General features: G+C 44.3%; 2 protein-coding genes and 1 non-coding gene across 5 annotated transcripts in view; 1 reads left to right on the top strand and 2 right to left on the bottom strand.

The window, feature by feature from the left end:
- LOC119375605 (2-oxoadipate dehydrogenase complex component E1) overlaps positions 1-27,616 on the bottom strand; it is a 305,767-nt gene that overhangs the window by 251,470 nt on the left and 26,681 nt on the right. For 2 of the 3 annotated variants that reach the window (XR_007414377.1, XM_037645818.2), the window contains exons 1-11: positions 10,635-10,907; positions 9,335-9,449; positions 9,122-9,257; positions 8,920-9,030; positions 8,666-8,777; positions 8,481-8,578; positions 6,285-6,348; positions 6,143-6,216; positions 2,923-3,185; positions 1,853-1,928; positions 36-227 (exon numbers count right to left, since the gene is read on the bottom strand). Coding sequence is in view for 2 of the 3 variants with exons in the window: in XM_037645818.2 (XP_037501746.1) it covers positions 36-227; positions 1,853-1,928; positions 2,923-3,185; positions 6,143-6,216; positions 6,285-6,348; positions 8,481-8,578; positions 8,666-8,777; positions 8,920-9,030; positions 9,122-9,257; positions 9,335-9,449; positions 10,635-10,728 (1,335 nt within the window). In the remaining variant the exon portion in view is untranslated. Of the gene's footprint in view, positions 1-35; positions 228-1,852; positions 1,929-2,922; positions 3,186-6,142; positions 6,217-6,284; positions 6,349-8,480; positions 8,579-8,665; positions 8,778-8,919; positions 9,031-9,121; positions 9,258-9,334; positions 9,450-10,634; positions 10,908-27,616 lie in introns of those variants that run through there. The other variant, XM_037645819.2, reaches the window with a different exon arrangement.
- Positions 3,841-3,913, bottom strand: Trnat-ugu (transfer RNA threonine (anticodon UGU)). Its single transcript has one exon. It is a non-coding gene; the product is annotated as a tRNA-Thr (tRNA).
- Positions 15,356-27,616, top strand: part of LOC119375603 (girdin) — a 37,161-nt gene continuing 24,900 nt past the window's right edge. The window contains exons 1-10 of the mRNA XM_049410885.1: positions 15,356-15,549; positions 19,051-19,139; positions 19,627-19,732; positions 21,270-21,339; positions 22,236-22,519; positions 22,763-22,929; positions 23,395-23,476; positions 24,941-25,012; positions 25,099-25,185; positions 26,474-26,620. Of these exons, the coding sequence (XP_049266842.1) occupies positions 15,502-15,549; positions 19,051-19,139; positions 19,627-19,732; positions 21,270-21,339; positions 22,236-22,519; positions 22,763-22,929; positions 23,395-23,476; positions 24,941-25,012; positions 25,099-25,185; positions 26,474-26,620 (1,152 nt within the window). The 5' untranslated portion in view covers positions 15,356-15,501. The remainder of the gene's footprint in view (positions 15,550-19,050; positions 19,140-19,626; positions 19,733-21,269; positions 21,340-22,235; positions 22,520-22,762; positions 22,930-23,394; positions 23,477-24,940; positions 25,013-25,098; positions 25,186-26,473; positions 26,621-27,616) is intronic.

A 27,616-nucleotide genomic window follows, 5' to 3' on the forward strand; every position in this document is an offset into this window, starting at 1 on the left:
GCCATCACTGCTTTGACATTAAAGACACACCTTACCTGTAGCTGCTTTGCATAGTCATTTGGAACACTGTCCCTGGCATGGATCATGTCATACATAAGAGGGTTAGTGAATGTGGGGTCATCCATCTCGTTGTGACCCCAGCGCCGGAAGCAGAGCATGTCTAGAAGGACGTCGTCATTAAACTTCTCTCGAAACTCCAAGGCCAGCTGAGTTGCTAAGGCCACAGCCTGCAATTGGAATGCTATGTTAGGGTGCAGTTGCCATTCAGGTGGCCATATGTTATGGTGCATGTGTGTTGGGGTGCAAGTACATCAAGGCGCAAAAGCGTTAAGGCACAACTGTGTTGGGGTGCAAGTGCGTTAAAGGAACACTAAAGGCAAATAACAATTTATGTCAGAGTGAAAGCTCAATGTATGACAACGTCTAAAACGGCAATATTATGAAGAGAAGTTCCCTACTTACCGAGAAATTAAGCTAAATGTATCACACGATGAGCGCCATGAGCGGGACATTTTGTAAATGATCCCGATAACGTGAGACAGTCCGACTACAATTAATCGCTTGTAATCAAACTAGCTGCAATAAAAAAAGAACCTTCCTTGCATCAAGAGACTTAATAAAATGCTGCTTGCTCATTTCTGTTTGATTCATGGAAAAAAGAACCTCTTTGGCGTTGCCATGGGGAACGGCGCACGTGGTTCAAAGGTTCCGTTTTCGCCGAACTGCGCTTCGCCCGGCGCCCTGCTTCGCTCACGCGGTCGCGCCTCAGTGGTAGTTTCGGTATCGCGTACTGCCGCGTGTGTTTTGCGTACTCGTGAAAGTCGCTCTGACAGAAAGTTCGACAAAATGCCGCATGCATGTGATGTTGTCGGATGCCCGAATGGTGCATGCCGCCAGTGCACGCCGCTGCGCAGTAAAGGCAGGCAACGTTGGGCACGGCAACAGTGATGTGAGACAGACCACTTTCAGGCGGGTGATTTAAAGTGCACTATCGTGATGCAGACCACTAAAACGAGATTTAATTTCAAAATAAGCACTTCCTTGGCACAAAAGCAGCACTACGACGTTTCTAGACCGCTATTTCAACAATCAACGTTGACTTAATATTTGCCTTTAGTGTTGTCCCTTTAAGACGCAAGTGCGTTAAGGCACAAGTGTGTTGGTGTGCAAGTGTGTTGGTGTGCAAGTGTGTTGGGGTGCAAGTGAATTAAGGCACCAGTGCGTTAAGGCACAAGTGTGTCGGGGTGAAACTGTGTTGGGGAGCAAGTGTATTGTGGTGCAAGTGTGTTGCATGTGTATTGTGGTGTATGTGTGTGGGGATAAGTGTATTAGGGTGCAATTGTGTAGGCGCACGGGAGGAGAAGTTATTAGCAAAAGTTATTAACAGAAAATTATAGGGAGGAGAAGTTATTAGCAAAAGAGCCAGTAGTCAACAGCCAAGCAAAGCACATGTGAATTGCTGCCTTTTCATTTGCAGAGGTGCTAAAGACATGGCCAAAAAGGAAAAATAAAAATGGAAAGTTTGTTGGTATCTGACAATATCCCATATAAAGGGGATGCTCTTATAATGATCATAATCATGTTAATTTTCATGTCGTGGAAGAGCGGACAGTATGTCAAACAAGTAACAATGTACCCCTTGTGGGATCTGAACACCAAGTTCAAAGCAGACAACAGGAACTTTAATGTAAAGCATCGCAAACAGCATATCCCCTAACGTAACAAATATGTGTCCTGTATATATGTACAGCAACAGTTTACACAACAAGCTCAGTAATTTTGTTAAACAACAAACATACGTGCAACGCTGTAAACCTCATACTTGTAAAACCCCTGAAAAAGTTATGCATACCTCTGGATCATCTCCATTTACATGTATTACTGGAGCGTCAATCATCTTCATGACATCACTGACATAAGGTGAAGACCTGTCATTATAAAAAAGAAAAATGGCTATTTTCAGGGCATACAGAAGACAATGTGGAGATGTGCACTCCTAACCAGAATGATAATACTGGCTTGCTTATTTTATGTGAATGTGCTACAAGTACACTCCTACGGTTACACGCTAGCCAAGGTGCATGTATAATTTTGTTGATTCTTTATTTTAAAGGCATAGCACACTCGAAACTGGACTGATGATTATTTGCTGTATCGAACAGTTCTAACATCCCCATGGAAATTTCATGCGAAAATATTTCACTGCACCACATATATATCGACCTCTAATTCACATCCCCATTCAACAAATCAAATGCTCTGAAATGCTGTGCCTTCGCAAGTGTGCTCCTGCTAAGTGGACCAAAACCACTAAAGTTCCTCGTGAAGTGGGGGTTGGTCGCACGATCTTATTGCGAGCTTGGCTAGTGTGCAAGTACACATGGTTATCAGTTTTCTGGACAGCAGGTCAGCTATGCATTTTCTTCTAGGCTACGACACGTGCACTGGCAAATAATACAGATGAAAGCAAGAATTTCCTGCCACAGTACCGTTCAGTCTATTTCATAATAGTTCTTCTGCATTTATAACATGCACTCAATTCAACTCCTCAGGATACCTTATGAATGAATCGCTAAGAAAACTGACAGCAGAAGCCTTTACGCATTGACTGCAAATTGTTTGTGGTCGTTCCCTTCATTTCATGTGTGTTATACCATGATTATGTATGTCAATCTTATCAGTCCTTAGCTCTTATCAGTCTTATCTATGTCCAAGTGGCTCTATATGCAAATTATGATCATAACAATGACAGTGGTCATGATGACATTTATCGCATGTTACGCTTTTTCGAATCACATGTGCTGTCAACGCGGCAGGATGGCCACATTCCGCTTCTCACAAGGCACTTAAGGCTTACGCCTTAAAAACAAGTAAGCCAGAGCAATTGGCACGGAAGCTCACGAGGTTAGGAAGTCTCGTCACCTGCCGTACGAGGCTGGTGTGGTGAATCCAATCTGGTTGTTGACCACTAAGTGGACGGAGCCACCCACGGTAAACCCTGGAAGTCGTGACATGGCCACAGTTTCCATGATGACGCCCTGGGCGGCAAACGATGCGTCGCCGTGGATCTGGACTGCCAGTGCTGGAAATTTGCCGCCCCAGGCACTCCTGGACTGGGAGTACTTCACAGGATCTAAGCTTTGCATGCGGGCTCGTGTTTTTCCCACTGCCACGGGACTCACACCCTGAACCAGAGTAAAAAAGAAAATAAGACTAATTTTGTCCTTGTACATGGGAATGGTTTTTGGATGAAGCAAATAGCAAATTAAATTGTGGGGTTTTACACGTTAAGGCCTAAATGTGATTATGACACACGCTGTAATGGTGCACCCCAGATTAATTCTGACTACCTGGATTCTTTAATGCTGCTGCATGTAAATACATGCAGAGAGGGGAGGGGTAGGGCAGTATGGGAATGTTACCAGAGGGACGCTCTGGAGAAATAGGAGAAGACAATGCTGAAGCGTGCGTGTGGTGCATGGCGCATGTTGGTGGTTGGGCAGGGGGACTTTAAAGGGCCCCTAAACAGAGGTCAAAATTTAGTTGTGGTGTTGCAGTTGTGCACGAGTCTTCAATAAACACGTAGCCGCAAGAATTCTTCGAAACAGTGCCGCAATAGCGGAGTAACACGCATTTGGCGATTCGAAAGTGGCCCTCGCTTGCTTTGCTCTATCCTTTGCTACGCTCCGTTTATTATCTTGTGACTTCTGGCCTAGCGATCCTCCTCACCATGCAATAATAATGAGCATTAACAGGCAATAATGCCAAGGAAAGTATAGGGGATGTTAGTAGTAAATGTAAGGTAAATGTGAAGAAAGAAAAGTGGATGAAAAGATAACTTGCCGCGGGCAGGGACCGAACCTGCGATCTTCGAAAAACACGTCCGATGCTCTACCAACTGAGCTACCGTGGCGGCCATCCCCCTGTCCACTTTATGGGGTATATATGTACATGTAAACGTGGGAGTGTCAGTCAGCGCCGCCAGTAGCCATGACGGCGAGTGTGGAACACTTTTTTTCTGCCTGTTGGTGTCACGTACCACGTGAACTTATTACGAGCTGGCAGCTGACTAATAATCCCTCGCATACTACCCGAAGGCATCATGTCTGCCAGAACGAGACCCTCACTATGAATGAAGGAAAGACGTGGAAATCTTAAGGGCTCGTTTTTCTTTGTTATACGCAATATTAATGAGCACTAACAGACAATAATGCCAAGGAAAGTATAGGGGATGTTATTATTAGTAAATGTAAGGTAAATGTGAAGAAAGAAAAGTGGACGATAACGTAACTAGATATTGGTCAGCTGCCAGCTTGCAATAAGTTCACGTGCTACGTGACGCCAACAGGCAGAAAAAAAGAGTGTTCCACACTCGCCGTCATGGCTACTGGCGGTTGGCGGTGCTTACTGACACTCCCACGTTTAAATGTACATATATACCCCATAAAGTGGACGGGGGGGATGGCCGCTGCGGTAGCTCAGTTGGTAGAGCATCGGACGCATTATTCGAAGGTCGCAGGCTCGGTCCCTGCCCGCGGCAAGTTATCTTTTCGTCCACTTTTCTTTCTTCACATTTACCTTACATTTACTACTAATAACATCCCCTATACTTTCCGTGGCATTATTGTCTGTTAGTGCTCATTAATATTGTGTATAACAAAGAAAAACGAGCCCTTAAGATTTCCACGTCTTTCCTCGCCATGCAAGGAGGACGCGCGGCGAGCGCGCGTGCGAGCAGACAAACAGGTTCTTTTTGTTGCTGACTGACATAACCAGACACGAGTGGTGATGTCACGGCCAACCCTGGAGATACTGAAAGGCCTGGAGAGGACAAGGGTTTTTTTTTTAAAGTTTTGCGGCACGCCCGCGGCTTGTAGCACTTCGAGCGTTTGGCTTTGTTGATCGTGACGGCATTCTGAAATCGATGCACGCGTGTGCTTGAAATGTTAAAAAAATTATCGGAGCTGCACGTAAGTGTACACTCAAACCTCGATATAACGAACACGGATATAACAAATTATCGGTTATAACGAAGTAAATGAAAAATAGTCTTGTTATAGCTACAGTGCTAAAAATAAACGTTTATAACGAATTTTCGTATATAACGAAGTTATTTTCGTGGCAGATGTGACTTTGTTATAATGAGGTTTGAGTGTATGTACATGAGCGTTTTAGTATTTTGTCCACACCGAAATGCAGCGACTGTGGCTAAAAATCAAGCCGTATCCTGGTGCTTAGCAGAGAAGCTTCATAGCCACTAAGCCACCACGGTGGGTGATGCAGTTACTTGTCGGTAAACCTAAAGGTGGTTATCACATTGCGTAACCAGTGAACATTAACATTCATAAAATGTCCACAGAATACACTTGGGAAGGGAGCGGGCATGAGGAGGAGGAAATAATTATTTTTCTCTAGAGCCTCTCCTGACCACAACACCCTTGTGGGATAATTTAATTTCAGATGGAGAAACACATGCAGCAGCAAACTTTCGACAAGTGCTGACAAGCAACAAAATGTTCTCAGATCATAGTGACAAGAACTTTGCTGTTGCCAATTTCGCCTGATTAGTGTATTTGTTTGAAAAAGGTTGCACAGAGCAAATAACCCCCCAGCAATTTTTCATCACCGCATGAGTTTCCGTGGAAGGTTTGGAGACCGACGTACCACCATTTTTGGAAACATTATTTATCTCTCCTGAAATGTGATGCAACATTAATAAAATGAGCCTAAATTTAAAAATTTTATGATAAGCTCAGGAGACTTGACAGATATGATATTGGCAGATTTTCGGGAAATTATTTTTATTCCACATATATTAGAAATACCACAAGTGTACAGAATATTAACGCGCTGCGTGACAAAAGTGAAGTCGTGTGGCTAAGACTATCAGTTTTTTCAATTAGCAGTGCGATGCGCTATTAAGCTTGCTAACAAGCTCTGACGAAGAAAGATAAAAATGTACCGACCGCTAGCGGTTAATAATGAACAAACTTTGAACAAATGCAGCATTGATCGAATTGATTATTGCCATTTTTGTGCGTCATATTCGAGCGCAGAAACATTATGGAAGAGCACATCAAACACTTTCAGAAGCACACCACATATTCACAGTTAACAGCACAACAACTAAAACATTGATTACCTCCAAATGTGATGGGTTTGGCAACAGAGTAGCGTGCAAGGGACCAGGGTAACCTTGAAGATCCACTGATGTGCCTGGACGGAAGAAAAACGGCGTGCTGCTACAAATCAAGACTTGCGCCTTCAAGTTTGACATGTCTTACTCAGGTGCGACAGTACGTCTCCGGAACCCTTGATGCCAGCAGGAACCTCGGGCATGCCTTTCATCTGTAAAGGAAATAAGGAGAAGGGGGTTTGAGGAGGAAACACACACACAAAGACACCACACTTATCCAGTCACGCACTTGTTTTCCTGAAACTCAGCGCTCAGTGCAGAAAGGATCTTGGCAACAGAAAATCAAAAGCTGCATATATACTATGGCTTTCGTTCACCTTTTCCTGACATTATGGCAGTTTTTTAAGCTAAGCTGAACCCCTTTATAAGAGGCATGCACCGGGGAGCCGTTCTTGTCCCTTATATGAGGTGTTTCTTATAAACTGGGTACCATGTTCTCAATTTCTGATAAACCCCTATTTCGATGCAGGCACATTGGTGTCTCTTACACCCAATTGTCTCTTATAAAGGGGTTTAAATGTATATACGAAACAAGCGATAAAAGTGCAGTAACAGTGTATCTAAAAAACGGAAACGGGTAAGAAATAAATGCTGCCGCCTAATGTGCACTGATCAGTTTTCGTTTTCTCTGCAATCTCATGCCACGTATATCGGGCATTAACCGGTATATAATCGTGCCCATCTAAAATAAAGGTGTAGTGATAGACACGACAAAAGGTCCAGCGTTTTTTTTTTTTTTCATGTGTTAGTTTGCCCTGCGGCATCAATACACATTACACAAAATGGCGCAGTAGTGTTTCCTCCATGAAGTCCAGGAGGGACCTATGGTTCGGACCGTATATCCATTGCTGCAGGTCCGGTGGCCTGGTGTACTGAAGTCCCGCACGCCGCAGGTGGCGTCGACGAGCCGCTTGTAGCCCAGGGCATGTCCATAAGAGGTGGTTCAGGTCTGCTTCCCGCATCAGCGCAGGACAAAATGGGCCGCTTGAAGTTGTGTCGGTGTAGCCCCACTTAGCGTGGATTGAAGGCGTCACAGCCGCACTCACGCGAACTCTTCGGAGCGATACCTCCTCTTGACGAGTAAGTGCACTCAGGAGTTCATGACCATGCGGACCGTTTGGTTGACAAACCTACGTTGTCAGTACCACCGTGGGATCATTGCCAAGTGACCACTAACAAGTTACTTGGATGTATCCGTCAAGAAGTGAATGTAAACTCTACTTCAAGGTGCACACCGCTCGGCCCTTTATCTTTGGCACCTCAGGCACTTGAACTAAAAGCATACACTCAAACCTCATTATAACAAAGTGACATCCGCCACAAGAATAACTTCGTTATATCCGAAAATTCGTTATAAACGTGTATTTGTAGCACTGTATCTATGACAAGGCTATTCTTCATTTACTTCGTTATAACCGATAATTCTTTATATCCGTGTTCGTTATATCGAGGTTTGAGTGTATGTGGACGCCAGGTTGACATCTTCTATACTGCACACTTCCTTAGTGTGCCCATCTCACCCATATGCCAACCAGACCTGCTCTTATGCATTAGACACCCCCATTACATCCGTACTAGCCGAGTTAGTTGCCCTCTGTGATGGTCTTGCCGCACTTCAACCGCTCGTCGAGATGCAACACCCATCAAGTGTGATCCTTTACACGGACTCGATGCAAGCGGTGCGTGCACTCCATCGCGTAGACCTTTCTGTGAGTGTAGCAGTGCAATTTCACCATTGTGCTGCAGCTTATCCGTGCTCTGTTCGAGTATGTTGGATTCGCCGGTCTAGTGTTCTGGCTCATGCCGCGGCAGATGCCGCGTGCCATCCTGTAACCATCATGTACCCCTTACCTCTGCTGCTGCTGCCACCTTCTGACACTGTGGATATTCACAAAGAAAATCTTCGGCGCACCACGCGAGCTCTCACAGTGTTTTATGTTTAGAGTTAACGACACAAGTGATTAATATAATTCTTGAAGTTTGACGCCTCAAAACCGCAATATGATTATGAGAGACGCTGTAGTGGAGGGCTCCAGAAATTTTGACCACCTGGTGTTCTTTAGCGTGCACCTAAAATCTAAGTACACTGGTCTCTAGCATTTCGCCTTCATTGAAATGCAACTGCAGCACAAGTAGGGGAGACCGCCATTGGTATTATCACTGCAAGTTTGTGATGATGTTTTTGCTGGTTACCCAAACCTGTGCTGATTTGTAAACGTCATCGCTACACTAAAGGATGAGCTTTGAAGTGAGGAACAGACTATTGCTTGTTGAGGATTTGTACCTTCTGGAATACTTGCACTGGTGGGAAGTCCAGTAGTCCAGTGAGCAGGTTAAGCCGACCCCTATGAGGCATTCCCACAACAATGTCCGTTACTCCAGCTGGAAATGTAAAGTGCTAGAGTGAATATTTGTGCCGTGACCTTTCTCAGCGAAACTATCTGCAAGATTGAAACAAGTGGCACTCACTTTTTGGCGCTTGGCAGAACAGCTCGTAGAAGAAAGTCATCATGCTTTCGGCGCCTTCTCCTCCGTACCTTTTTACGGTTGAAAACTTCGCTGCCAAGAAATTATCGAACACCTACGAAAAAACAGGCAGTTTAATCATTCCACTTTATCTGTCTATCTCTCTATATTTACCCCAACTTATATATACACCCTTCCTTAAGGGCTTTTGAGCTAATGAAATAAAATAAAATGAAGTAAAATCAATAAAACAGTACCTGCGACTTCAGCAAGATCTCTGCCATTTTCTTGCGCCTTTCAATAGGTGGTCTTCCTTGACCAATGAGACTTTCATAACGATCTGCAAACCAAGTTCTTTTCTCCTCTTCCTGGGCAAGGGATGATGTTCATTGAATGAATATATGTTAATTCATAGCTTGTTTCAGTGGTAACATAATACATATAGATATATCCACATACCATGTGCATGAACTCCAAGCCAAGCGGACCACAGTAAGCGGCCCTCATGTTTTCCGTGATACTTTCGACTTTTTGTCCACATACAGTTTCTGTAGGAGTGAGCCTGTGTGTTTGCAGTTCGAGGTCCTTGACATACCTATAGGATAGCCATAACGAAAGTAGTTAGCATAATCATACTTCAAGTGCTAACGCTAGCTACTGCACAGCTCTTACTGTGTTGAAGGTGTCGAGGCGATGGGATTGATTTTTGCAATTTTATGGCCATGCTTCCTGTATGCATTGACGAGTGTGGAGAGCCTTTGGTCCTCTTTAGAAGCTGCATCTACAACTGGAAAATGAGAGTGCACAGTCGGGTTTAAGCAAGCAAGGACAGCTCTGTATCCTTTTTAAACTTTGTTAGCAATTGCGTGTGGGAGCAAATTTCCTTTGCGAATTTATTAAAGCACCTGTACAGTGGGAGCGTCATATATATAAGGAGTGAAGAAAGAAACTACGACTTTCGTTGGTTTGGCACTGTATATTTTCACTAACGTTTCGTCTGGTCCACCAGACGAAACGTTAGTGAAAATAGTGCCAAACCAATGAAAATCGTAGTTTCTTTCTTCATTCCTTATTCTATCGGGGTCCGCGTGATTCTTTTCCCACTACTATATATATATATATATATATAGCTGAATAATAGTCAAAATTTTCTTTTATAACGTGGTACTGCCAGCTTGGAGTATAAGTGTATACGATTTTTGTACCATGCATACCAACAGGCTTTCAAATGATACACGAGAAGAACTGCTGAGAATGTTGATATACCTGCATGTCAGGTACAGATTTGAGCAGTACGAACAGTTTGGATAAACAATATGTTCTGACACCCTGACAAAATGCGACGTAAGGAACTCAAAATGAATGCAAACTACCCTAAGCACTTTACAAAAAAAAAAAAGAAAAGAAAAGTGAATAGAAGAAGAAAGTGTGCTCATTAACTTGCACCGGTGTCACATATACACCCCCCCCCCCCCGCCAAAACTTGATAACACCACCTACCCCCGAAGTTGGATAAACCACTAGCTGACCCGGCCCTTTCGATCGCTATCTAGCCCGATCCGGATCGAGTTTCTCAGCCGTGATTGGCTCCCTTTCGCAGCTTCCGCAAAGGAGCCAATCACGATGATCCGGTTCGGGTCTGATCACGATCGAAAGTGACCGCGACACCGGTATTTAGCGATGACCCGAATGTCCAATCGCTCTTTTTTCCGTGCATGTTTTTGACCCGTATTTCCAACAACAGGTTTATCCGACCGTGGCGCGCGCTCAGCCAACATGCCGCCAAAACACAAGGCACGCCGCGTGCTTGTTGCCGGCAACAAGGTCGCCTGATCGGTCATTTGAAGCGCTCCCTACTCTGATGGATGCTTCGCTGCAAATCCGCCGCTTTCCGCACGTGCGTGCGACACCTGTTGCAGTACGAAGCGCAGCGGCGTGCGCGCAATTAGCGGGTAGTACTGTTTCTACGTACGATCTTTGGAGAATCCCCCCGAGTAGTTCATTCGCTGCAGCCTCAAAACGTGCCATCGTCTGCTTGCCACGTCTAAGCGCGCGAATCGGTTCATGATGATCTGCTGCTGCTGCTGATCACTTTAGTGGTTCATTCCGAGTCCGCTGCTCAGCGAAGTCCTCTGCGGCGGCGGCGGCGTCAACGACCTTTTTTGCGGTCGTGGTTCCCGTCGAAGTCGCCAGTCGCGGTGCGGGAGCTCTGTGACGATCGCCGCCGCAGCACCGCAACACGGCCAGAGCTCGTTTTCCCTCTCACACACGTACAGCTACGAGCCGTACGAGGCTAGGAGGGGGCGCGTCCTTGGAAATGCGCAACCAGTGCGGAGACTAGCTTTCGTTTTTTTGTCTCGTTATCGAGACGAGCTCGCTTATCAGCGCGCTTATCTTTATTTGCGTTGTGGCTTTTGAAACCTCAGCCATAGAGTAATATAAAAAAGGTTAAGAGAGGACACTCCCGTAGGCCCCTGCGGCTGATTTGGGTTCGCAGCGCACCAAACGGATGTGGGGAATCCTAACAGCCGCCTCAGAGATCAGAAATCGCAAAAAAAAATTAAAAATGCGAATCTCAGAGGCCATTATTTAGCTATAGGTAAAATTACACGGCCCCCGAGACCACTTTTGTTCGTGTGATTGTCTCGGGGGTTATATATATATATATTTTTTTTCTTTTAACGCGTTACTTGCATGCATAAGTAGCTTCGTGTAAGCCACACCGCCAGAGCGGCGAGCACACAATGCCATTGTTTATGCAGACATGACAATCGTTGGGAGAGACGAAACATTTATTTCAAGTCACATTCTCACTAAGCACATACAAAAGATGGGTGCACTGCACAATGCAAGACAGCTGCCACATGTTGAGAAATTGCACAGTAGGAATAAATAGGCGATATTTAGAAAATTCTTACAATACAATAAATGTGCAGAAGACAGCATTAGCATCACAGAGGAAAAGGGGACTTCAGAGAGAAAAGGGGCCACTCGATTTAAGCGAATGAAGAATATGTATGACCATCCAAACACTAACTAGCTGAACGGCAAAATAGTGCGAAAGATACGGACATACTTTGATAGTTAGCTAATGACAACCACAACTTCAAAATTACATCTTGGAAAGGTGCAAAGGGCTACCTGTCGTCTCGCGGAATCCTGAACCACTTAGTCGTTGCACCACGCAGCGCAGCAGTAGCTGCCGTAGTACTTGACTCCGGACGGCATGACCTGGAAAAAGAGAAAAAAGTTTACCGTATTTTCTCTGGCCTTCGCGCAAATTGTCTCCGACGCACTTCTCAGCGCCCTTTCGCGAAAAACAGTCTCAAGCAGTTGCCGCAGTGAACACAAAGCAACCTTCGGTGCATGAACTACTGAGGCAGTATTTAACGAGAATATTACGTCGTAGCCACGGCCAACGAACACAGTTCTCATTTCTCAAGTTCTCTCTTATTCGGCTCTTAACATAGGCGTCAAGCAAACTGTGAATACCACAAATAACGATTCTAAGCACAACTGCACTCTTTCACACGTTTGCACACCCATGCAGTGAATTAGAACTGCGTGTAACGGCATTGAATGCACAAAGAAAACCTTACGACGCAAGCGGCGACTCATTTTTGGCGCCAAGAAACGATTTCTTCGCTAACGTGCTGCACAGCATTTCAAGTTGCTATTTCTTAATGCAAAGCAGTTCACGAGCATCATACGCGAAGCGTGAAGCAGAAAGAAGCTTTCGGCGCTAAAACACAAAGTGCGTCAAATGTCAACTTAAAGCTGTAGCGACAAATACATTGCAAAGTAATGAAGGGAAAAAAGAACCTAATGAAGGCGTTCTTACCAAGCAGCCGCCAAACAGAGTGAGTTCCCGGCAGACGATCCCAGCGAATTTCACATGCGTCGCCGCTCATGCCGCGTCGTCTTGCCATGCCGGCAATCCCTGACCATATATGGTCATGACAGCTACCAATCGATGATTTCGAACTGTCCAATCGCAGATGATAAAGACGGATTTAGAGCCGCACTACGAGCCAGCGGAAGCCACTGCCGCAGCCACATAGTCTGACAAAGACAAGTAGATGTATCGTGAACCAGAAAAGGTACTGCAGTGGATAACTAGTACGCGCGTTCTCTTGGAAACAGGGAGTGACGTGCTGCCGTCTAACGGCTGGCGTGAAGCTGCGTAGCTCCGCCGCTTATAGGCTCGTGTGTCCACTCTTGTCATTTTCTGTTACTCTATGCCTCAGCCATAGAGTAACAGAAAATGACAAGAGTGGACACACGAGCCTATAAGCGGCGGAGCTACGCAGCTTCACGCCAGCCGTTAGACGGCAGCACGTCACTCCCTGTTTCCAAGAGAACGCGCGTACTAGTTATCCACTGCAGTACCTTTTCTGGTTCACGATACATCTACTTGTCTTTGTCAGACTATGTGGCTGCGGCAGTGGCTTCCGCTGGCTCGTAGTGCGGCTCTAAATCCGTCTTTATCATCTGCGATTGGACAGTTCGAAATCATCGATTGGTAGCTGTCATGACCATATATGGTCAGGGATTGCCGGCATGGCAAGACGACGCGGCATGAGCGGCGACGCATGTGAAATTCGCTGGGATCGTCTGCCGGGAACTCACTCTGTTTGGCGGCTGCTTGGTAAGAACGCCTTCATTAGGTTCTTTTTTCCCTTCATTACTTTGCAATGTATTTGTCGCTACAGCTTTAAGTTGACATTTGACGCACTTTGTGTTTTAGCGCCGAAAGCTTCTTTCTGCTTCACGCTTCGCGTATGATGCTCGTGAACTGCTTTGCATTAAGAAATAGCAACTTGAAATGCTGTGCAGCACGTTAGCGAAGAAATCGTTTCTTGGCGCCAAAAATGAGTCGCCGCTTGCGTCGTAAGGTTTTCTTTGTGCATTCAATGCCGTTACACGCAGTTCTAATTCACTGCATGGGTGTGCAAACGTGTGAAAGAGTGCAGTTGTGCTTAGAATCGTTATTTGTGGTATTCACAGTTTGCTTGACGCCTATGTTAAGAGCCGAATAAGAGAGAACTTGAGAAATGAGAACTGTGTTCGTTGGCCGTGGCTACGACGTAATATTCTCGTTAAATACTGCCTCAGTAGTTCATGCACCGAAGGTTGCTTTGTGTTCACTGCGGCAACTGCTTGAGACTGTTTTTCGCGAAAGGGCGCTGAGAAGTGCGTCGGAGACAATTTGCGCGAAGGCCAGAGAAAATACGGTAAACTTTTTTCTCTTTTTCCAGGTCATGCCGTCCGGAGTCAAGTACTACGGCAGCTACTGCTGCGCTGCGTGGTGCAACGACTAAGTGGTTCAGGATTCCGCGAGACGACAGGTAGCCCTTTGCACCTTTCCAAGATGTAATTTTGAAGTTGTGGTTGTCATTAGCTAACTATCAAAGTATGTCCGTATCTTTCGCACTATTTTGCCGTTCAGCTAGTTAGTGTTTGGATGGTCATACATATTCTTCATTCGCTTAAATCGAGTGGCCCCTTTTCTCTCTGAAGTCCCCTTTTCCTCTGTGATGCTAATGCTGTCTTCTGCACATTTATTGTATTGTAAGAATTTTCTAAATATCGCCTATTTATTCCTACTGTGCAATTTCTCAACATGTGGCAGCTGTCTTGCATTGTGCAGTGCACCCATCTTTTGTATGTGCTTAGTGAGAATGTGACTTGAAATAAATGTTTCGTCTCTCCCAACGATTGTCATGTCTGCATAAACAATGGCATTGTGTGCTCGCCGCTCTGGCGGTGTGGCTTACACGAAGCTACTTATGCATGCAAGTAACGCGTTAAAAGAAAAAAAATATATATATATATAACCCCCGAGACAATCACACGAACAAAAGTGGTCTCGGGGGCCGTGTAATTTTACCTATAGCTAAATAATGGCCTCTGAGATTCGCATTTTTAATTTTTTTTTGCGATTTCTGATCTCTGAGGCGGCTGTTAGGATTCCCCACATCCGTTTGGTGCGCTGCGAACCCAAATCAGCCGCAGGGGCCTACGGGAGTGTCCTCTCTTAACCTTTTTTATATTACTCTATGCCTCAGCCTCGTAGAGTGAGGTGGGTTTCCATTGTCCGCGGTAAGCCCCGTCAACCGGCCGCGCGCGGCTTCGCAGGCCGCGCAGCTTCAACTTGGGAACAACCCCTTAAACCCCCTGGCATACTTGCTAGGCACACGGATTCATAATTGCCGGAGCTGCTTTCTTCCCTATTTACATATGACGACTAAATAGTGGGGTTATGGACAGGCGAAACAGGGCTTCAACATAACGGGTTTTATTAACGGGACAACTGTACGAAAGGTCCGGTTAAAGAAATCTCGCAAAACTGAGCGACGCAGCGCTCCCAGACCGGTTTCATCTTTTGAAAGCTGCATGTAGTTAACATAAAATAACAGCTCATAACAACCAAAGGCTTTGAAATGAAAGGGAGTACAGAAACAAGAGAACCGCAGAAGTGAGAAGCTTGTCCAAAAGCTGCGAGCTACGCCCGTACTACCGGTACCACCGGTACTACCGGATGTAAGTGTTCCATGGTACAGAATACCTAAACTGGTACTACCGTAGTAGGTAACCGTAGTGCGTACGGCGTACGTGGTACGTCAGTACGGTCCGTCCGTTCCGTATGCGTACACGACTTCGGCGTTCCTCCTCTCTCCAACACCACATCGTTCTGTGGACGCCGCTCACTGGCGCTAGTTGTCGGTTCCTGAGCCAACATGGACGATGGCAGTACGCTCTCAGCGAAGAGGCACGAAATTGGCGTTTACTCGCCATCGATCTGAACCCCAAAGGTGGAAAAGTACGGCAACTTCAGCATGGCCAATGGCGAAGAAATATTCCTCCAGTCCCCACTAGCTGCGTGGGTGAGTGATCCAGTTTCGTGCGTGGTACCATCGTCTCTCACGATCGGGATCGCTCCGAGTTTGCGAAAAGAAAGTACCGCATAAAAAAGAAACAAAGATCACACAGGATCGAAATCGAGACCCTTAATATCCCCAGGGGTTCGAATTGAATGTCCTTTCTTTGCGAACCAAGTTGATCCACGTCTGTGGCCGCGATTGCGAAGTGGAGCAAGTTTGCTCCTGTCACAAACGGGCTGTCAAGTTTAGCGTCAGGTGCAGCAGTGGGGGGTTTGTTTATGCTGTTGTATCCTTCGATCGCTACGCGTGTGAGCTTTTAAGCGAGAAGAAACTGAAACAAGAGATCGCTGACTTCTTGCAGGCAGGATTTCGTACGCGTACTCGCTTTTTCTGGTCGATATAGTCGCCCTTAGAAGCTGGTTCGGAGTTACCGACGTGGTGAGACAATTAAAACAATGGCTTCTTTTTCAGGCGTGGTTTTTTGTATTTGTTCTCTTCTTCGAAGGCACCTTTGTCGTGGGAGTTGAGACGCGTTGCTTCTAGGATTTCGCCAGCTTTATTGCGTGTCGTTGTCGAGCTTGATCGCAATGCGCTCCTTTCGTTTACGACTTTCAGTTCCGAGTTGATCATCATCTCGCCTCAATTCGGTCTCCGCGATGCAATCTGCGCTATCCTTTCGCCGATGCAAAGCGTTCCTTATGAGTTAGACGTGCGTTTGGACTGTCTTGTAATGCTACGAAGAGAAGCATTAGATGTGCAATGTTTGCGGATGATATTTGCGCTGTTTGCACACGCCGATCGGGTAGTGAAGTTTGTTTTCGGAGGCGGCCGCCGCCTTGTTTCGAGACGACGCGATTCCGCCGAGTTAGCGAAGGAGTTTACTACTTGAGAGGCGGTGGATTATGCAGCTGGTTTAAGTTTACGCCTCGCTGAACCATACGCGGGTTTGATTTGGCTTTCCTTTGCTGATGGCGTCGATACCCACTGCAGAGGATTGACCGCGAAGAGTCGAGTGGCGTTAGAAAGTATACGTTTTGTTGTTTCCGAAAGCAGCAGAAATGTTGGCGAACGAAGGAATGAAAAGAAAAGTTCTCAAGGAAATCATATTGATTTGAAGGAAATGAAGATCTCTCCTCAAATGAGCAGCGTGCATGTGTTGAGGAGAGAGTACCGATAGAGAAAGAATCACCAGAATGAAAAGAAAACAAAAAAAAAACAAGTTGTCTAGGCTGTGCTTACTAAATGTTTATGATTGAAGATTAAAAAAAAAAAAAGCGTTGACTGATTCACTGTCTCCAATAAGCACGATAAATGATTAAGAGGCAGATATGCAATGAGCACTGCTTCATCCAAGAAATTTACTTCAAAATGTTTTGGATGACAGCAACATTCACGCCAAAGATATAATAGATGCTGATACTCAGCAAAATTAGTTACTGCTTGATTTTAGAAGCTACTGTTCTTTATTTTGACTGCAGCGTACGTATAATAGTGCCAATGCTCAGCTTGACTTGTAAGATTTGCCTGTTAAACTAAACAAGTTAAAAAAGAAAGTAAAGTAGAACTAACACAAAGCTAAACAAGTACAATAAGAAAATGAAATAGAACTAAAACAAACAGCAGCACTAGTGTGTTGTCCACATTCTCTGTTCTTTCCTTTGCTTATTCTGGACTTACGTTACAGGCTGTTTCACACTTAGGGGAAAACTTGGAGCGCATTGTAACATGCTCAGAGTTTTCCCCCCAAGTGTGAAACAGCCTGCACATAACGAGCCAGTTCACTCATCAGCTGTCTGGTTCAATTTGCATGCCATGTTGTGTGAACATCTTATGGGACGTAATGACAGCAAAGAAATGAAAAGTATGTGTGTACAACTGCTCAAGTACACTGATGATGAGCCTATGATGATGACAAATTCACTCTGTAAGGGGGGAAACCAGTCGTGTTATTTTAAATGTGTGGGAGGTAGCCACTAACCAGTGCAATTGAAGATGCTGCAGTGGATCAAACAAGTGATGTTGCTCGATCAAACATTTCGACAGTGGGGTTTGTCTTTTTCAGGGCCTTGACAGATTGAATCCATGTCGAGATGCTGACTCCAGCAAAATGTCTTGTTTGGCTGTTGTTTGTCGTTTATACTTGCTATGCTCTAGAAGTGCAAAAAATTGTAGAGCTAGAATCAACAAAAAGGTGGGATATTCACAAAGCCAGGGGGACATGGCCTCTAATTCAGAGTTACAACCAAAACTGACGCCTGTCAACATGCTGCCTCAGTCACTCAAAGCCTGCGTGCTTGAACCAAGAAGAAACAAATTTTTGTTTGGTGAAGCCTGCATCATATTTTCACGGGCATAACAATATGAACATTTGATGCTGACAGTTGATGTGTAGAGCTTTTCGGTCCTGTGGCAAGAGCATTAAAACAATAGCTGTAGTAGTGCTACTTCATTAACAAGATAAAATCCTAACAGCCTCAAACACAGCTTAATTATCGTTGTATATTTTTGGCCTTGCTTTAATTCATCTGGTGCTGCGTAGGCGGCTTTACTGATTCATAGCTGAAAAATGATTGTTGCTTTCCAATTTGTTTGTTGACTTGTTAATGTGTTAACGTTCTTTTCATTATTTGAGTTTATAACGAAGCTGTGCAGAAGCAGTAGCTTCCTTTTGAGCTGTGCATGGGAATGCACATTTCATGTCAGCAAGCAGGCTTCCATACATTTTATTTTGGAAAACTAAAGGAGTGTAATAGTGTTTTAAACGGCACTGCGGGCAGAAACACAATGAATATAAGAATTACTAAAATCTTGTTCCACCCTATCTTACAGCTTGACTTTGGAGAACATAGCTGGGCTCACTGTGCTTAAATAACGTACATCTTATGTGAACCATCCCGCGTATATTTAATAAAGCTATGCGACACTGAAGTGGTACAGTACATATCGACGTTCGTGTAACTTGCTGCTGTGAAATACAGTGAAGTGTGGCTGATTTGGCTACTGGAGGCGTTGTTGCCTTCTCTTTGCTGTCAGGATGTCTGTATGGCTCTCATAAATTAAGTCCATTAATTGAACATTTTTTTAAAAAACACATATTGAGCAAGATTTATAAGCATCTCTTGCTCACACACATAAAAAAAAAAGGAAAATCGCAAGGAGTTTCTAGAACTATTTTTACAACTGTAGCCCTTTGCACAACTGTAGCATTCAATTGCACGTGGAAGTCAATGCAGAAGTCTGGCATCCAACGACACTTGATGCCACTGGAAGCTTCACTGCCATGCTCTTAATAGCTCTTCCTGAATGCTTGTCATCACAATTGAAAAATGACAAAACAATGAAAAACCACAGATGCTTGTCCCATATTGTTGTTTTTCGTCCCTTTGTTGGTTTTGCGCTGTTCGCATTTAGTACCTTATACAAGTTATAGCTTCACCATGACTGAGGCAGGCAGCTTATACTCAATGCAACTTTTAAAGCCGGTTGTTTTTTTCTGCATCGCAGGTCAAAACATTTTACGATGATGACGGCAAGCCATTGGACTTCAAGCAGCTCTGCGATGGCGTCTTTCTGCACACCGTCTGGCTGCAGATGTGAGCAACTCATTATATACTGTTCTATTGTTGTTCCCGCACTTACTACTGAATGCACTAAAAAGCTCTAAATGGTCGTCTAGCAGAGCACTTTAGGAAAGGGGAAAGATAGGAGCACACGAGCAAATTTCTTAGAGTGCAGCTCTTAAGCGCCTGTTGCTGAGTTGAGTGGTGGCATTCCTTTTCCCTCGTTATTGCTTGCCACAAGTGATCGAATGAGCACAGTGAAAGGTGAAAGCAAAAGCATAGTGTGGAGAGTATGGAGAAACAGTGAAGAGGAAGGCAGAGGCCTCACGAGACCACGAAATGGCACCACAGTATTTGTAATCTGACTGTATACGCTACGTGAATTATGTTTTTCTCAAATTCTTTGCCTCGCCATATCGCGGAATGAAAATCGTGTAGAACTACTCTTAAATTTTGCATTAGGGAGTATTGTAATTGTCGGTAAATTTATTATTTTTTTCTTGCATCTTGTACGTTGCAGTGACGCCCATCCCATGTACTCCGGGGTAATAAATCCAGCAACGGACATGACTTCTCGACTGCGGAATCTCAACATGCTACTGCACAACATCAAAGTGTTCTACGAGGTAAGGGTTCCACTTTGCTTGCAGAAGCAAATGGATACAAAGTTAAGACCTAGCATAGACACCACGAGGTTAAGAGTGCGCAATTTATCTGTCATCCATTCTCATTGCAACCAATATGCAAATGTCTTGGTGGGGCAGGAAAGCGTTGTGTGTATCCCACGTGCAAATGCTTTACAAGCCCACTATCCTAGCACTAGTGATGAAAGCTATTGGTGCAGCTCTTAGTGTGTCAAGTTTTAAAAAAAAGTTGCTATGCTCTGTCTTGTGACACTAAAATGAAATACCAGAGTGCTCACACAAAAAAACACTGTTGTGCTATGCCAGTTGTGCTACTAAAATTGTGACTCTCAAACAAGTATTGCCTTCTTTCTAGAATAATACAAATTAAGAGCAGTACCAAGGTCCAAGTTCACTAATGCCATCCTGCTTTATGATATCTGTGATAAGTTTTTGTTAGACTGTTTTCTCACAATCAAAAGGGTACGTCAAAAGTAGCGTTAGATTATCACATGCACTTCCTTTGTGCGAGATAGCAACAGTCAGTGCTGTCAATATTTTCTTGGGGTTTTGAGCCGACTGTTATGCCCACAATTGTGCGCTAATATTAGAGACCGGCATTAAGATATCAAAATAGTTCCTCATAGCAACATAAAAAGCTAGCTCTGCATTTTTCTAAGCACTGTGGGTTCTCTTGTTGTAACTTGCGCATAGCAAGCTGCTGCTTTACGGTGTTTTAAAGGAGTACTGACGTGAATTTTAAAATGTTTCGGGTTGTTGCTCTAAATGAAAGTACGGGTGTCGAGAACCCTAAAAAGAGTGTCGTGGTGCCTGGGGATGCATTGCATATATTTTTAATACCACTTCTTTCAACCAGCAGTTTCGGTTTCGGTTTCGAGAGGGCGGCTTCATAGTGACGTGTCAAGTCTGCCCGTGACGTCACGGGCAGACTGCAACCCACGAAATATGCACCTGCTGTCCTTTGCTGTCAGTCGAACGTGGTTCATGATGACTGAATTGTCGTCCAGTGCCTCCGACAGCGATTTCTGTGATTTAGGCTGCATGGAGAACCCAGACTTCGCAAACCAAGTGAGCTGACTTGAAACGTCATAGGGCTCTCCATACGGTGAAGCTGCCTTGCAGATGCTGGGAGATGAAAACTTTAAAATCTAACTTAAATATTTATACGAGTTTCCCGGATGCGGTGTGGGGAGAGCGTTAACACTACATGCCAAGGAAACCAAAAACATCCATTTTGCTGCACTTCAAAATCGTGTCAGTACTCCTTTAAAGCTCTCTGCCAAGCTCCTGTCATTATTTTATCATTCTTTGGTAATGAGCTGTCCATCGAGCAGCTGTGAATTAAAAATTGCCGAACAGATGAAGTGGTCCTTTCAGCAAAATGACTAGGATCATTACTTCATATGTTTTCCTCAATAATACATACATGAGCAATACAAGTATTTTACTGTTTAATGGATCTTTTATTCTCTGTGCGACGATTGCTTGCCTAACCTTATGACCCTCTTCATTGTTGCAGGAAGTCCTGGAACAAGTGCTAGTTATGCACCTCCCCAATGTGGTCAGCATTGCCAAAGCAACCTTTGACGGTATGTGACAGCTCAGATGTTTATCTAGCATGCGTACCTTGTTGAGCACGTGTGCCTTGTCTAGCATGTGTGCATTCATTAGCACGTGTACCTTATTAGCAAGTGTGTCATTTTTAGCACATGTACCTTGATTAGCACGTGTACCTTGTCTAGCAAGTGTGCCATTTTTAGCACGTGTACCTTCATTAGCACATGTACCTTGTCTAGCAAGTGTGCCATTTTTAGCACGTGTACCTACTTTAGCATGTGTACATTCTGTGACATGGAAACAGTCTTCTTGTATCAAAGAGCCACGTTTTAAAGCATTAGACATTTAGCACTGACCTTCTGTTTCTGTGCTAGAAAGTACCGCAAGAAACAAGCTGTTTTTAGTGGCAGTTGCAATTTTTTAGAATGTAATTGAACATTACAATTGATTGTGTAAACCTTGCGACAATCTGAGACTACTTTAAAATCATTACATACAGAGAAATATGACCTTGAGCTAGCATTGCATTTGGTACAAAAGAGTATGTCAAGTGAAAGCAAAAGGAATTGATATGTAATGTGCATGGTAATAGAGTCTTAGCTTGTCTGGTATTGTGACATACGCAATGACGTTTGCGAAGTACTGGGTTACCATATGCTGATAGCAGCATCTTGCAATGCTTTGTCTAACCACAAATATAGGCACCTTGCATAAAGGTTTCAAAGGGCAACATGTTCACAGCTATGCTGTGTTGGAAGTTTATGCCAGCCGCAAAGCAGCGCACACTTGGTCACTGCAACGGTAGTTCTTTGTCTGGTTGAGTTCTGTGCCACTGCTCTGTTTGCTCACATTTATATCTCCAGTAATTCGATATTCCGTAAGCGCCAAGAAGTTTTCAGAACAAACTAAAACTTCATATCTTTTGCAGAGAGCAGCGAGCAGGAGCTTAGTCGTCTGCTCCTTCTGATGCTGGGCTGCGCAGTACAGTGCGGCCGCAAGGGACGCTTCATCGAAGCCATTCGAAGACTTGACTTGGCCACCCAGGCCTCCTTGGCCGAAGCAATCGCCTCCATCACCGACAATCCGGATTCGGTCTGGACACGGGACTGGGGTCGCCTAGAGACACTGCCCGAGGCTGACCGGCCGCGCATGTATGCCACTCTAGTCCGTCACGTAGCCACCCTCTCCCGACAGCGAGACAGTGCAGCACAGGTTTGTGTGGGCAGTGGCATTCTGTGTTGACTTTGACTTTCTATTTTGTTGTGAAGCCGTTGCTCATTTGTGAAGGGCTAATTGCCGTTGAAATTCTGTGTTAAGCTACTGCATATGCGGTCATGCGTTACGATTTGAAATGCGCACATGCGTATAATGTGCTTGTCATGTCATCTCCTTTAGTGTGCACTCCGATTAACTTGCCTAAATGCACAGCTGACATAACGTTGTCCATTGTTCCAGCGCCTAGTGAACCTGACATTGGAGCAGGAGTCCAGTGGCAGTGCCGACAGTCCGGGTGATCAGGTGTGGGGTGGCTCTGACGCAGCTTCACCCCAGGCAACCGACTCGAGACTGGGTGTGGAACTTGCCGACACCAAGGCCAAGCTTCGTCGCTGTCAGCAGGAGTTGTGAGTTTATGCAGTCTCTCGTCCATTTCACTTTCTGACCTCACAGAGTCTAAAATTCAGATATCTCACAGTTGAAACTGAAATTTTTTTCGGTGTTCTAAAGACGTCTTCATGCTTGCTACGATTCATTCTGCATCTTGTCCCTATGCTGTCTTTCATGCCTCTGTTGTAACATTGAAAAGTTGTTAAATAAGGAAACAAAAGCTGTTGCTGTAGTCACGTAGATAGTCCAAAGAAGAGAAACAATTAGGGAAAGAGGGGGCTTTAAGTGAAGTCATTGAAAAAAGAATGTTGCCGGAGTCAATGTTCTGAAAAATCTCGTGTCTTCGTTAGGGTAGCACATGTTGCGACGAAGATGCTCCCTGCAATACTAATCTGATGACAAGTGTCAGATCAGAGGCCGACAGCTCATCACTTGCCTCTGTCTTCCGCATGCTTTGAGTCACAATTCAACCTGTATTGCAGAGAGGAGAAGCTTGAAGTACTGTCCGAACAAAAAGAGGAGCTCAGTCAGCTGAAGGAGGCGATTGCCAGGTTGCGACAAGAGGTAAGCAGCAATGTTTCATCTCATATTAGTGTCATTGCATATAGAGGAGCAGACAGCTTGTGTAGCATTTTTACGAGCATGTCAACATTTTGAATCCATGCACAATACAGGTGTCATAAGCACAACATGAATAGCAGTGACAACAGAACAAGTGAAGACTTACAAGTAGGGGTGTGCGAATATTCGAAATTTCGAATATTTTTCGAATAGTGTTTGCTATTCAATTCGATTCGCACTGAAATTTTACTATTCGAACTATTCGAATTTCCCAAACACAAATGCAGTCAACGTCCGGTTGAAAATGACCCCTTCAGATTTTCAATATGCTTCACCTCATTACATTCTCGTATTGCGGCAAAGCTGCCTTTCAAGCTCCGTTACGGTCGAACTTGGCCAAGAGACGAAGTCCGGTTGGAAGTGGTCCCTAGATTTTCAATATGCTTTACCTCCTCACACCCCCGTATTGCGGCAAAGCTGCCCTTCAAATCAGTTACGGTCGAACTTAGCCAAGAGACAGTCAACGTCCGTTTGGAAGTGGTCTCTAGATTTTCAATATGCTTCACCTCATCACAACCCCGTATTGCGGCAAAGCTGCCTTTCAAGCTCCGCTACGGTCGCAAATGTATTAACTCAAGAAAACGCTGGTTCCAATATGGAGATGAAAGAAGATGAAAGATGTGGCAGAGTTGGGGGCTCAATTAATGCTGTTTTGGACCTGACATTTGGGCAGGAAGTCTGAAAAATCGGACGCCGAAGCTTTTTAGCATCCAAAATTTCAGATGTTCTTATATATTGACGTCTACGAGGCAGATTTGGAACTCCAGACTTGAAGGGAGCACACCCTTGTCTGCCACATCAGTTGGGCTTCCACAGAAGTTGAAAGAGGAGGAGAGGCTGAGGAAATGGCATCTCTGCTTATCACGTGTAAAGTGTTGTCGACAACACTTTGGTTGCACCAAATCATGTACATAAATACAATTCGGCCTCTACATTGCCTCATTCTTGATAAGAAAGACAACTATTAAATATGACCCCACCAGCGCTTCATCAACCTAGCGAAAAGAAACACTTTCATGTTGCTATCTCACAAGAACATACTTAGGGATTCTCTGCAACTTTTTCTGTAATTTCACTTCGAATTATTCGAAAAATGTTTGAGAAATATTCGAAAATTATTCGATTCGATTCGCACTCAATCTTTATTATTCGAATTCGCTTCGCACCCAAAATTTTGCTATTCGCACAGCTCTACTTTGAAGAGATGCACTCTCAGCGTCTCTCCCGTTTCACCACTTGTTTTGTTGTGTTCCGTGTTCACCACGTTGAACGTAAACTGACTAGTCTAGCTTCGAAGCCTCGTGCTCCCAAGCTGCCTTTGGTAGATAGACTGTCATTACTTCTCACTTCCCTCATCTTCAGAAATGCACTAAGTATGACTATTTTTTGTGTGCGCGTGTGTTCTAGAACTTGGAGCTTGTGCAAGATGCGAGAACAGCCAAGGCCTATAGGGACGAGATCGACATTCTCAAAGAAAAGGTGTGCATCTTACAAGACTTTTTTTGAACTGATGACTGTTTGTGAAAACGTGAACAGCTTTAGAGCGAAAGTTGTGTTCATCGCAGGTGCTGAAGCTGGATAGACTTGAAAGTGAGATACAGAGGTACAAGGACAAAATGAGTGAACTCGACTTCTTCCGCAGCAGAGTGGAGGTAAGTGAAAGCTGGGCTAGTGTGACTTCGTCCTGGACAGAGTAGGCGATGTAGCAGCGGACACAGAGTTGCCTGTAATTGATCGTACATTTTGTCTCTGCATATAATTCCAGTAACCCGAGGAAAGAAAAGTGTCAATTTCTTTGTTAATTTTCCTGGTTGTAAACTAGTTTAACCAACCTCCTTTCAGTACACAGAAATGCCTGCCGAGTATCTTGTCTTGGTAAAGTAATAAAAATTAAAGAAGGCAAATCAGTGATGTGGAATCCTGCAAGGCAGAATAAGGTTTATTAAAAAGGGATATTGCCACCTACCCATTCTGTAGCAATAAGCTGCAAAGTAAATTTGTACATACTTCGTAACTTACTGCTACAGGATTGGTGAATGGCATTATTTTTTTATTACTGAAAAAAAATTTATGTACTGGGCATATTTTTTAATGCGGCCAACTTGAGGACAAACTATTTCACATATTCGGGAAACTGCGCACAAAGAGCTGATGTGTGAACAAGCGTATAGTTGCCAAATGAATTATATTGAAATTTTTCCTTTCTTTATGATGAAAAAATCCTTATTAAACGGGGTGTGTGCTCGAGCATGCACTCCTTGTTCACAGAGTGTTTCATCGTAAGCTTCCATCTTACCCTTCCTGCCCTTTTTTGGATTTCCTTTCTTTATGTTTTTCCAAATGTACAGTTTTCCGCAGGCATCACATAGTGGGCGATCACCACAGGAAGCATTTTCGCTAGAGTCCTCAGCATCAATCTTTTTTTTCGGTGCCATTATTTAAGCACATCATCTGAAGGTAGAATACAATCATCTTCATTTTCCAGTTTGCTAAAATCATGCATTTTTTGTTTTACTTAACATGGAAGAAGGAAAAGATACCATCCCTGGTGCTTTGCGCCAGAGGGAGTTAACGAACATGTGCAGTGTCTTGCGCATGTTCTCATGCACAGACACTGCATAATGCGATTTTCAATAGTTGAAAAAAATTCCCATGATATCCATGCAGAAAGAACCACCAGATGCAAGGATATGAATGTTAGGCATTCATATCCTTGCATCTGGTTGAAGCAGATATTTTTGTATGGTGCCTAACACGTAGTTGCAGAGGCTTGATATACGAGGCAAAGTTTTAATGAGTTACGGGGCATGAATTATTGTTCGAAGCAATGCGCAGTAAAGAAAGGTGTTGACGATGTCATTTGCGCTTTCTGCGTCACTGCAAGCTGACTAATTGTTGAGCTGCGATGTGGTGGTTTGACTAACGAGCTGTTGTGCTCAGGAACTGCGCGAGGACAAGCGGATCCTGGGTGAAACAAAGGCCATGCTGGAGGAACAACTGGAAGGCAGTCGTCGACGTGTGGAGCACGCTGTACAGCTGGAAGCTCAGCTGCTCAAGGCCCGTGCTCGTCTCAGCGAATGCACCTTGGTACGAGCTGGAAATTTATTCTTTCTTTGAGTGTGTCATTAGTGCAGCGAAATGTCTTTATGATCAAGTGCTTGAGACCTTCAGAACACTTTGTAGCTCACTCCATTGTAAACAATGTACACTGTAATGCTCTCAATATAGCTGGGACATAAGGAATCCTTCATTGTCCAGGTCATTGTGTTACTGTAAAGGCATCACTTGTAGGGGATTTGACTGTTTGGTTGGAGAACATGGTCTCACACGAGTAGACATTCAAAAAGAACAGAAGTTGTGGGGAACTTAGAGGCTTGAAGTGACAAGAAGTCATGGAATAATAATGCCGCTAGCTACGGTGGCCGTTCCTTGTTTGATGACATCTTGTCACAACCAAATGCTACCAGAGATGTCTCAGGGGCGGCCTTACAAGTTGCGAGTTCTGTTTACAGCGGTATACAGATAATTGTGTCAGTCACACATCAAAAGTGAAATGTTTTGGAATAAGAGTGCTGTATTATGAGGACTTTTTTGGCCCGTTAGACGTTCTAACAATTCCGCACCATGGATGTACCAGGCAGCAGTGATAGGGGATTAATTGGCATGTGGAAAACTGAATTGTCTAGCATGACAGTGGTAATATGGTCACACTTTGCTGAAACACCATAATGGCTTCTACACTTCAGTGATTTATTATCGCTAAAAACTGTTAAGACACTCTTATTGGTATTAAAACAAGCTTAAAGAGATAAGCTGAACAACTTTTCATGGTGCTTCATGCTTGGTGTATTGCATACATCGCATATAACGTGCTAATTCCATGCATTGTTTCAAGAAAATCAGTTTTGTTTAAAGGGGCCATGAACCACTTTTCCAAGTAATGATCTAATACCTCAGTATCGTAGTTTACTGCCTCCCGAATCGATTGCCGCAAAAATTTCTCGAATCCGTCAGGAATGAGCGGAGTTACGGGGGTTTGGCGCACGCTATCAGCGCTTTCTCTCTTTTCTCGTGCCGACGAAT

This window comes from Rhipicephalus sanguineus, chromosome 11 (assembly GCF_013339695.2).
Source record: "Rhipicephalus sanguineus isolate Rsan-2018 chromosome 11, BIME_Rsan_1.4, whole genome shotgun sequence".
Lineage (NCBI taxonomy): Eukaryota > Metazoa > Arthropoda > Arachnida > Ixodida > Ixodidae > Rhipicephalus > Rhipicephalus sanguineus.